This window comes from Beta vulgaris, chromosome 1 (assembly GCF_026745355.1).
Source record: "Beta vulgaris subsp. vulgaris cultivar EL10 chromosome 1, EL10.2, whole genome shotgun sequence".
In the NCBI taxonomy this organism is placed as follows: domain Eukaryota; kingdom Viridiplantae; phylum Streptophyta; class Magnoliopsida; order Caryophyllales; family Amaranthaceae; genus Beta; species Beta vulgaris.
In genome coordinates, this window is record NC_079202.1 from 53,890,035 (window position 1) to 53,902,455 (window position 12,421).

The window sequence follows — 12,421 nt, forward strand, 5'->3', positions numbered from 1 at the left end:
AAATAGGATCCCCCTGCCTTAGCCACATGAGGAGTGAAGGCCTCTGAAACCTGTCCATTGACTAGAATTCGATATGTGACAGTAGAGATGCATTGTTGAATCAATCGTAACCAATGTTCAGGAAACCCATATGCTCTGAGAACTCTTAAAAGAAACACCCAGTTAACACGATCATAGGCCTTATTCATGTCTAGTTTAATCCCGCCAAGATGTACATTCCCACGACGATGTTTATTGATGACATGAGTGAGCTCATGACTAATCAAAATGTTGTCGTCCATATGCCGTCCCGGAATAAAGGCACTTTGATATTCACTGATCAGGTCCTGTAACAATGGCCGTAACTGTTTACCAACATTTTGACGCACATTTGTAAACTGTATTGCATAAACTAATCGGCCGAAATTGGGTAACCTCTTCAGGATTAGGACCTTTAGGTAGTAAGACAATAAGCGATTGGTTCCATTCCCTCAAAATGAATCCCGTGGTAAGAAATCGACTAACCGCCTGGAATACCGGTACCCCTAGCAGGTCCCAATGCGTTTTGAAAAATTCTGCTGTAGAACCGTCTAACCCTGGAGACTTAGCATTCCCAATTCCAAACATGGCATCATGAATTTCTAATTCTGAAAAAGGAATAAGGAGTTGTTGTTGCTGGATAGCAGAAAGTTGTGGAAGATTTAGTTCCCGAAGCAGCAATCCAATATTTTCATCATACGCTGGATCAGGCTCCGTAAAAGTGGAAGGCATGTAAGCCTTTTTAAAATGTCGCAGGATTTCAATGGAAATAGCATGAACATCGTCAGTCCAATCACCCTCGCATTTGAGGAGATTAAATGTAAGCCGAACGTTGTTTCTGTTTCAATTTATTAAAAAAGAACTTAGTAGAGAGTTCACCATCCTGAAGAAACTTATCCTTAGAGCGTTGCGACCAGTAAGTATGAGCCAAATTAGCCTGCGCAGTAACTGTTGTCTTTGACTCATAAAACATTTCCTTCTGAAGATTATCAATAGGCGCAGCGTAAGTAGTTAATTGTGCAGAAATATCCTTCCAATCAATACCCCATACTACCTTGTGATCCAAACACCATCTCTTTAGATCTTGACGTAATACTGAAAGATGTTTGGTAAAACAGTACATAGAAGATCCTGCAATGGGCCTTTGCCAAACAGATGTGATAATATTCGGAATATCTGAATGTGTAAGGCACCAATTTTCAAACTGGTAGGGTCGCCGCCGAGGAATAAATGGTGGCGCTGTCTGGTAAAATATTGCTGAGTGATCAGAATGAAGGATTGGAAAATGTTTCACGTAACTAAGCGGATATTTGTCTATCCATGCTGGCGACCCATATGTACGATCAAGACGCTCTAGAATCAAGCCTGACCCTTCTCGGTTATTTGTCCAAGTAAACCGAGGTCCCACAAAGGAATATCTTGTAATTCTAAATCATGTTTCCTTTTCTCCCCTAATAGTATCATCACCACCTAATTTGTCCTCGTAATGATCTAATGGTTTATATCAATAATGAGATGGGTTATAATTGGAACAGGTGAGCCCACAACATTGGGCGTAGTTGATGATGGTTCCCCAAACAAAACGTCCATATCATTCCATTATTTACCAGAGATTTTACAAAAACATAGTTACACATAGAACTAAGTACAGTCACATCATAAGGAGCCCAACAAAAAACAACCACTCCTCCACTAGCACCTACAACATCAACCCCTACTACACTACGTGGCCTAGTACTATGAAGCAAACCTTGTACATGATGTACTGTAGATTTTGTTTCCTGCAAAAACAAAAACATTAGACGTACGGTAGATGTCAACCAGAGTATATACGGAATTATCGGAGCGTCCCTGGACGTCAAACCCCGACAATTGAGCGAGAGGATATTCATGGATAAGGTGGTGACTGGTCTGGGTCAGTCACTACCCTAGGAGAGTCATCTGACAATTTTACCATCAGTGAAAAACGACGATCGATCTTATCAGCTTCAGTGTGATGAATGGTAGACTCATCATCATTACCTTTAATGCGCTTGAAAATCCATTTTCCCGCTGGAAGTGGTGGAGAAGTTGCTGCATTGCGCTTTTTCGAAGCTTTTGAAGTAACTTCATCACCAGGTTCAACTCCCATTGATCGTGCCATGGACACATCAGTCAATGCCTTAGTCTGAATCCCAGTTGGCGCAAGTGGAGAAGCAAGATTAAACCCACCTTTAGTTTCCCATTGTACAAGACGTTGTCTTTTACTACTTTTGGTTGCTGAACTGGAGTCCCCTAGCAGGTCATCCACCCCGTCAATAGAGTAGCTGCGAATATGGCGTTTCCGACCACATATGTCACCCTCTTGGCCGGACCAACGCGGTGGTCGAATAGTGCACCATGCACTAGGTCCAGCCTCATTTGGTGCAGGTGGTTGATTCCATGTCCATCCTTGTTCTACCAAAGCCTCAAGAGTTCCATTCCCATGTAAATCACTACAAGCACCAGTAGGACTAGTAACAAAATGCTGAGGGTTTCCCCCATCCACGCCATCACCCTTACCCGTATCTGGACTAGGTTCCTTACTAACAGCAGCTGCACGAAAGGTGGTTGGGAGTCTTGTGGTAATACCCAGGTGTCTACGAAAAGGTCGTGGCCCCCGAACTGAACCCTCGGCCGCTGCATGAACACTCGATGGAGCACCCTCTACCATCGTCGAAGGCACTCGCTGCACATTTGTTTGATTTTCCGGCCTTCGAACCGTCCCACAAGTAATATCATCCACACCAACACGCCTCCCCGACAACGCCACCACTTCTTGTGGTTCAGTTTCCCTGTTAACACTTTCGACAGAACCGCTGGAAAAAGTCATGGGTCCGACCCTAAAATAGAATTTGCAATTACGTGAGACATATGGATGCCAAATATGTTGTAATTGATATGAGACAAAAGGACTTGGAGTTCCAAAAAGAAATAAAGTTGCAAAATTGTGGCTGAACCAAAAATAAAATAAAAAATTTAACGATCTACATTATTTTATTTTTAAAAAGTTTTTTTAAAAAAATCTTATTAAAAAGAAAGAAATTTCCACCAATGACAAAGGTAATGGTTTGGTTACTGTTGGAAGTCTTATTTCATGGGAAGTAAATTCCCTTGTCTATTTTTTAGGAAGTGGCTTTGGGTATTTGGTTGAGCATATGAATTTGTAATTGACACAGGAATGTCTAATCACCAAGGGGGTTGGTGATTAATTTCCGACACTTCATAAGAATTTCCATTTCCTTGAAAATTCTATTTTCCGTGAATTTTCTATTTCCTACATACCAAATAACTATCCTAATTTGTACTTCCTAGAAAATCCAAATTCCAGTGAAATTTAAGGTGAACCAAACGACCTCGTAATACATTGTGCATGTCTTTGTATCAATATATTAAAGTTTTAATGACGAAATCAAATAATGTTTGATATTATAATACTAAAGTAAAACATTATTAAATAAAAATTATAATTATCGTATCTCGAGCCTAAAACTAGTTAATCTTTTCTAAATTAGTACATGTAATTTCTAGAAACATACGAAAACAATTAACACAACACCACAAAAATTCCTAATAATTATCAATTTAATAACTTTTATTTCCATCTTCAAACACATGATTTATTAACAACAAACATTTCTAGAAAATAAACATTAATATTTTTTGCACCCATTAAACAAACATTAATTTTTTAAAGATGTAATAAAATTACTTAAGAAAAAGAAGTCAATCCAAAACAATATTAGTACAAAAAAAAAATTAAAATGGAAAAAAAACCACGCACGTAATTGGAAGATAAAAAATTCGAAAATGGGAGTAGAGGTGGAGAAAAAATCGGGAATGAGGGAGTATGGGTATAGGACAATCCGTATAACTGTTAACTGCCACTTTCATTCACATTTTACTTAAATTATTTCTTCCTCACTAAACACAAAATTCTACTCCCAAAAACAAACAAAAAATCCAACTTTCATACACAAAGAAAAAGAGAAGAAAATGGAGGAATGTAGTAATGGTGTAGGAAATACTAAGAGAAAAAGATATTGTTATTACAACAACACTAATAATAACAATTATAATGACAGTATTGAAGCAAGAAATGTAATGATGATAAGAAAAGGTCCATGGAAAGCAGAAGAAGATCAAGTTTTACTTAATCATGTACAAAAATATGGCCCTCGTGATTGGAGCTCCATTCGATCCAAAGGTCTTCTTCAACGTACTGGCAAATCTTGCCGTCTTCGTTGGGTTAATAAACTTCGACCCAACTTGAAAAAGTACTCCTTTCGTCTCATAATGTTTTTTTTGTTCTTTAGAATAATATTGCATTTAAGAAGAGAATTGTCGAAGTTTGTCTTGTTTATGGTTGTTATATTTTCTTTATTTCGAACTTATAACTGATATTGATATTGAACGAGTTACGAAGATGGTTAAAAGAGAAAGTGTACTCTCCATGTGTTGGGATTATGCTGTTTTTCTTTTTCAAGTATAATGACAGATTGACAGTTACTTATTTTGGAAAGTTTCTAGTAGTTATGTTTGTTTCTAGAATAAGGTTTTTTTTTGTTTGTTTGTAATTTTTAATGGGTATGTAGCAAATTTTCTGACAATTGTTGGGGTTGTGTTATTTTTAGTGGATGCAAATTTACAGCAGAAGAAGAGAAAGTAGTTATAGAATTGCAGGCACAATTAGGGAATAAATGGGCAAGAATTGCAACACATTTACCAGGAAGAACTGATAATGATGTCAAGAATTTTTGGAGTAGCAGACAAAAGAGATTGGCTAGAATCTTAGTGTCTCAATCTCCTACACGTTCAAATAAAAAGCAGAAAACTTCTGCTTCTTCAACCACCACTACTACTACTTCAAGGGATCGTGCTCATTTTCTCGAGGTATGTCTTTTTTTCCTTCTTAATCAGGGTTTTTGGCAATGCTACATCTACCCGGCAGGTAGTTAACCCACTAGAAATAGAGCATTAAAAAACTATTAGAACTGATGAGTTGGATTCCACTATTTATTTATTTCTATTAGTAGTGGGTTGTTGATCCACTGGGTAGATAAAGTTTTTTCCGGTTTTTTTTCATGTTAGTAATTAATGTTGTTTAGTTAGTTGAAAATTAAGAGTGCGGAAATCTAGATGGATGGCATTTGGGAATGTATGATAGGAAGAAAAACACATAAGGTTAGGAGTTCTTTTAAAAACACAAAGTGAAGATTAACATTAGTAGGTTGTTTATGTTATTGTCTTTTGGAAATAATCTCAATCCTACGGCAAATGCATGTACAAATAAGATGATAATGTCAAGGATGTCTTGATCTACTGGTTAAGATTGAGGTGTTGTAAATGATGACCACAATTCTTTTATTTCCTGACAATTTTACGTAGTTGTATTATTTCAGATTTTGAAAGTTGCATATTGTTTTGTTTTGAATTGTAGGTCCCCAAGAATTCTTTAATGGAGGGAGAAACATCATCACCTAAAGCTCAATCTCTGGAGTCATCCTCTCATGGCAGCACAGACACAAACACCATGCAAATGATACCATTTCCAGCATCAGTTGAGCATAAATGTCCATCTTTTGAAGATAACAACTTTACCTATCTGGAACCAATTGCCTTAAACACATACTACAACAGCATGGACTGGCAACTTCAAGAAATGATATTCCCCTCAATTCCCCCCCTCCAAACAGACCTTTCATTCGTCCCAGAAACTCAGGAACTCATAGACAGGCTTGACTCCAGCTTTTTTTCTCCCTTTGGATGCACAGGTTTCGGTGTTGGAGGTGGTAGTGTGAGCGCTGGCGCCCGAGTGAAGCTGGAGAATGACAACCATGCGACACCAGACAGTTTTTTCGATGACTTCCCATCAGATGTGTTTGATGATATAGAGCCATTACCAAGCCCTTCTCGCTGGTAGATTAGAATTAACTATTTAGTAACCTGTAATAACTCTCATGTTCTAACTTAGTTTTTACAGACTTTGTAGCTAGTTCTCTGTTAGTAGTTTAATTATTCTGTACTCGAAGATGCTTTTGACTTGAAAAACTATGTGATTCATTTGTTTTAGTGATGTATATATGCATCTAATGTATGAAGTCTTGTCATCTAGTTTCAGGTAACCATGTTATGACGTTAATCTGAATAAGAATATGAATGATGCCAATCTTCTAATAATGATCCCAACTTAAAGGCTGTTCTATAAAATCACAACTACAGGGTCGTTTTCTAGTTTGGAGACCGAAAAGAAGGCGACTTATAAGGTCCAAAGACGAGCTTTAATTGGCTAGGCGGGAGGACGAAAAAGGAAAAAGAACAACCAAGATTAACATTTTATCAGTCATTTGAGATTAATTTGGGAAAACACCACTCAGAGAAGAAAAAAAAGTCCAAAGTGAATAAGAAAGAAGAAATAGCAAAACTGCAATAGGATGTTTGAAAACCACAACTCGTTTTCCTCCAAACTTTTGTATCTCAATGTTTTGGCCAATTCTTGTACATCCAATAAGCTAAAAAAAATGGAGTTGCTACCAATGAGAATCTGTAAATAATGGATCTTGTAGCATAATATGGCTACAAACATTTATTCAGAAATCACACCCTTCAGAAATGAGGAAAATTCTGAGCCTTAAGGGTAGAAGTCATACACCATCAGCCAAGGTTTCTTCTATGGTGTAACCGATACCTGTTACACCTGGAACGGTGAGCAATTGAAAGCTTCCGGCAGTAGATGAACCACTTTCTCCAAAAGTGATGCATCTTGATGCATGCGAATAAGCACAATAGTTTACTTCATAAACAACAGCACGTTTCTTAAAGGTTGAAACTGAAGTTCCAACACCTTCCCCTACAAAGTCAGCAAAAATATGTCAATTGAAGGAAATACCAACTTATAAAGTGAAATACATCATCAAAGAATCTGGTAAAAAATAAAGCTTACCATGGGTGACTAACAATAAATTTTCTCTAGGGTATTTATCGGCAAGTGCTTGAATGACATTCTCATATCTGCTCCTTGAACCTAAAACGGTCTCTTCCCACCGTGGCATCTATATTTGCTCCACAAGATAATTCAGGTTAGAACAACCACATATACATTTAGTAGTATCATTCCCAAGGAAAGTAACTTGGTAGTTGGTACATTTACCTCTTGGTAAATTCTTTCAGCAGAATGATCTACAGTTCCGGCAGGTAGCAGAGCTTCGAGCTCAGATATATTGAAACGAAAATCACCATCTTTAGGTGCGAATTCAGGTCTTATGGCTTCCCTACTCAGCATCTCACACAATCCATACTCGATAGAGACCTGCAAGGTAGTCGGAGAAAATTACACATTTTGTACTCAAGTTATGTATTACTAATTTTTAACTCAAGATTGATCTTAGAATAAAATGCTTTTGTAGTTGAAGTAAGAGTCGATTCATCTACCCCTATACAAACAAAAACTCACTATGATGCAGCCACATATACAATCAATCAAGATTTTTCTTTTTCCTTTTTTCTTTTCCTTTTTTCTGAGGGGAGTCTCAACTCTCAATCTAGATGAAGGCACCAGGGGCCACTTCATGAAGCTAATCACTACAGTATATAATATACCAACCTATCTCAGAAATTGCCAGCTGAAGCACAGAAGGCAGAAGAGGGAGAACAAATTTCTTTGATGGAGTAGGGAGAACCATCGACTAACGACCAACTTACATGAATCAAAGCCTCAGAAACTCCAAAACCTAGTGTGCGCACGTTTTACCATGAGATTAATCAGTCAGCAAGGATAGCATGCCAAGGAACGTGATTCGATAGTGTCATTGACTTAAAAATAATAGAAGTATATGCCTTTAGGTATATTGTGCTGAAGGGTTGAGAGAAAGAGGGTAAAAAAAAAAAGGATGATAACAACTACTGAAAGCAGAGAAAAGGAGAAGAGGAGACAACAGGGAAGGGGGAGCAAAGGAAATCCCAACAAGGCAAGGCCGTCATATCTGGAGCAGGGCAGCTGATGCAGGTAAAGTGATAGCTGAGAAGTGCCAAACAGGCTTTGCTTTTCTAAATTCTTTTTGCAAAAGATGCAGTAAACAAAAAGAGCGAGAATGAAATCTGTGTATGAGATGACTCAACTGACGGAGTAACCTCTTTGGTCAGCACTCTATCAATAGTCCGTACATACACAGATGCCATGTCGATCATATCTAGCTTGCTTGCCATTTCGGATGCCATGTCGATCAATTTTTCCTTTGGTCATATATTCATCTCATAGTTTTCAATCGCTCATTGGGTTACAAGGAAGTGGAAGCTAGATGCTGAAGCAATCAGTCAAAGGCACGACAATTCTTGATATTCACAAGGCTTCAATTCTTACTCTCTACCACCAGTCCCCTCTCTCTCTCTCACTCTGCCTGTTTCGCCTCCTCCCTGCACATTTTCATTCTAGTTTTCCCTCCACATCACATCCTCAAGTCTCCTTCCTTTTCCTCCCCCCTACCCTCCTCACTCGTACTTTTCAAAGCTCTCCTCCTCCACAAGTCAGGAAAGCAAGCAATAGTAATTGTCAAACTTACAAACATAAACCTCTTCGTTATTTTCAAAGGAGCAATTCAGATTATCAGTTACCAACCCAAGTGAAAACGACAATCATCTCTCATCCACACTATTTCAAATTAATTTTTTGTCCTTTATTATCCAATTATTCCACAAAGACTGTCACATTAATATTTAGGCTTATATCAAAACTATGATCTTCTATAACCACTCTATGCCAGCACACATAATTGACCAGTTCACCGTCACTCATCAACTTGCTTATCAACTAGCTCTACAAATAGTCAAATACCATCAACATCAAAAATCACAAACATTACATACTAATCATCCAAACAAATTAAGAAATAAAAGAAAGGGTAATCATTCATAATCATCAATTCTATAATACCAACACTAATCAAACACATACAACCCAAAAAAAAACAATTTTTTTCCAAAAGAAAGAAATCCATCATACCCAACACTCAATTCTTCTAAATAATACAAACACTCATTTAAACTAACTAACTAAATACTCATAATGATAATAAAAAAAAAGGTAATGTTATAAGCATTAAATGCATGTCTTAAAATGAAAACAGTTTATGAATTCATGACAAAATTTCACATCATTTGAGGTAATAAATGCTTGATTCAAATTTTTATTTCTATTATATCATTTTCCTAAAAAAAAAGGGTAGTCATACATAATCATTAATTATATTTTTTTTTTTGAAAGAGAAATTTCATTAATTGAAGGCCAAACGGCATCTACAATAGATATTAAAGAAAAACAAGATACAATTAAACAAGGTTAAATCAAATTCGTCTTCGAAGAAACTATAATGAACCAGATCGAGCAATACAGCGCAGCCCCCTTGTATTTGCTGAATCAAACAGCTATTGATGAGGAAGTCTATCATTCTGACATAGTTTGGGAAGAGTCTTCTTGATCGAGCCATGTTAACCGCATCCGAGATTCCAATACCTTCATGTTGAGTTTTGAACTTCAACCAACAAGAACAATTTTCATACCTAAAAACAAAACAACCACACTCACAACTCCCATAGAGGAGAAGGAGATCTCCACAACAAAGACTAAAAACCCCATAACAGGGTTTGAAGAAATCTCATAAAGAGATACTGATTTATTCAACAAAACAAGAAAATAAACTAAAAACTGAAAATAAAAGGAAAAAGGGGCTTACCATGGATGAAATCATCCATGGCAGCCCCTAACTGATGAAGAAGAAGTAGGGGAGGCTAGGGTTTTAGAGAGAAAAAAGAAAGAGGGAGGCTAGGGTTTTTGCTAATCAAACAAAAACAACCCAAAAAAACCATATCTTTCCAAAAAAAAAATCAATCATACCCATCATTCAATTCTTGTAAATAATACAAACACTCATTTAAACAAACTAACTAAATACCCATAATGATAATAAAAAAAAAAGGGTAGTCATACATAATCATCACTTATATGATACAACACTAATCAAACAAAAACAACCCAAAAAAATCCAAAAAAAATAATCAATCATACCCATTATTCAGTTCTTGTACATAATACAAACACTCATTTAAACTAACTAACTAAATACCCATAATAACAATATAAAAAGGGTGATCATACATAATCATCAATTCTATGATACCAACACTAATCAAACCTAATATTTTTTCCTAAGAAAAAAATCAATCATACCCCATCATTCAATTCTTCAAGATAATACAATACAAACATTCATTTAAACTAACTAACTAAATACTCATAATGATAATAATAAAATGCAAAGAAACCAAAATACATGATTGATCATAAAAAGAAGAAACATACCTTGACTTTAGATGGGTCAAAGGAGAGAGAATCATCAGAGCAAATAGCAGTAATAACCTGAGAAGCAGTCTGAATACAACGAAGAAAAGGAGAAACAAAAACTCGGTGAATTGGAAAACCGAGTTGAGTTCGAAACTCGTTACCAACCTTAAAAGCTCTAGATTTTCCGGCATCAACTAGAGGTGGGTCCCAAGGACGCTCAGCCGTTGATACCCACGTCGGAACAAAGTTGTCCATACGATCTCCATGCCTCATAACAAGCACATTTTGATCGAATGAACTCATTTTTTTTTCTCTCTCCTACAATTTTTGGATGTGACTTTGTTTGTGTTGTATCACTTGATGATGAATTGATGATGTAGGAGTACTTAGGAGTTGTTTTTTTTAAGGAATGGTTGGTATTTGGTAAACAACTTCGGAAGGGAGGAAATTTGGCCGAAAGTTGGGATACTCTAATTGATTACTAGTACTCATTTTTATTTGTCATTGGTCATAAACAATAATAGAGAAAGACTTTATATTATATTATCAATCATCATTATTATGTATGGACTGTCTTTTCAAGGTTATATTCGATCCGATCTTTATTAGTTTACGTGTTTCTTTTGCACAAAATTTTAGGAAAAACAATGTTATGGGACACAGAAAGAAAGAAAAACCATTATTTTATGTGAAATTTGAATGTATATGTGATGGAAAGTTAGTGATCTCATTTCAAAAATAGAAACAAAAAAATGGGTAAACTAATAAAGGACATTCAAAAAGAAATACTGGTAAACTAATAAAGACCAGAGTATATCATTGGAGAAGTAGATATTTAAGTTGGCAGCTAAAATACTTTTCCAAGGTTATATATAGAACCAATTTTATTTTAGTTATTTTATGTTTAGGAAGTGAGAATTGATTTAATGTACAAGTTTATTATACACTCGGGTGTATCATGAGAATTGTATACTCAAAATTGTTATTTGTCTCATTGCTCAATTGAAAGTGAGCAGCTTATATACAAAATTGGGGATCCAAATGAGCAAATCATAACTCTGGGTGTACCATATACATAGAAGACTCGAGTGTATGATGAATGTGCTCAATTAAACAGGTAAAAGCTAGTTTGAGTAAAAAATCAAAAAAATATATTATACTTCAACGTGCAGATGATGTACACATATTAAAATACGGGTAAAAAGGAACAAAATGGGCTCGAGTGCGGATATAAAATTAATTTAAAATCAAAATACCATTTTTAAATTTTAATAATAAATCCAAACTATAGTTTCTATAAAGTTTTCCAAAATATTCATTTTAAATAGCATCATATTCAACCAATAGAAAATAACATCTTCTATTTTGAAAAATGAGACTTAAATTTCATTAATTTTTGAAGTTCTTGACACATGCTAATTTTAAGGGTATAGTCAAATCCGTCTTAGTTTTACTAACTATCACCTTGTATTTTATATTTTTTATAAACTCACCATTTTTTTTCATTTTTTTAAAAAAGTCTTCTGACTAGTAGTGTGATCTGCCACGACTAGTAGAAGAGAGGTTGATGATCATTCAATGAAAAGTGAGACGTTAGGGAAGGGAAGATTGAGGGAACTCGAAAGGGAGGAGAGAGGAAGGAGGTAAAGGAAGGGTTGAGAGGAAATGAGAAATATAAAAAGGTGAACTCATATGTATTTAGGGAGATATAAAAATAAATGGGGGAGGTTTGTCAGTCACATGTAAGGATGTGCACTGGTTTAGGATTGCACCAAAACCGACCGAATTGATGGATCGAAATTTGAGTTTTTTGGGATCGGTACCGGACCGTAAAAATCCGATTTGATATGGACCAATTTTTTTTTGATCTTGGACCTGTTGGACCGGAATTTATATATTTTTAAAAAATATATAGGAGTATTTATTATTTGATTATAAGATATCTATATATTAGATATATTAACATCTAATAATTTTAATAACAATAATCCTAATAATAATAATAATAATAATAGGGTTTTTAACTTTCTTATTTTTTTATCTTTTATA

At 35.6% G+C, this 12,421-nt stretch overlaps 2 protein-coding genes across 2 annotated transcripts; one reads left to right on the forward strand and one right to left on the reverse strand.

Annotated features, from left to right (window-relative positions):
* The first annotated feature begins 3,881 nt into the window (after positions 1-3,881).
* LOC104905554 (transcription factor DUO1) lies at positions 3,882-6,088 on the forward strand. The gene is made up of 3 exons (XM_019252143.3): positions 3,882-4,313; positions 4,671-4,929; positions 5,477-6,088. Exons 1-3 carry the CDS (start codon positions 4,033-4,035, stop codon positions 5,957-5,959), a joined length of 1,023 nt encoding a protein of 340 aa, XP_019107688.3. The 5' UTR covers positions 3,882-4,032; the 3' UTR covers positions 5,960-6,088.
* A 346-nt stretch (positions 6,089-6,434) lies between these two features.
* Positions 6,435-10,879, reverse strand: LOC104905306 (uncharacterized). Its single transcript, XM_010693796.4, has 4 exons — positions 10,391-10,879; positions 7,187-7,345; positions 6,980-7,088; positions 6,435-6,886 (listed from the first exon to the last, which is right to left on the reverse strand). The coding sequence occupies exons 1-4, from the start codon at positions 10,673-10,675 to the stop codon at positions 6,681-6,683; spliced, it is 759 nt and encodes a 252-aa protein (XP_010692098.1). The 5' UTR covers positions 10,676-10,879; the 3' UTR covers positions 6,435-6,680.
* Positions 10,880-12,421: the final 1,542 nt, after the last annotated feature.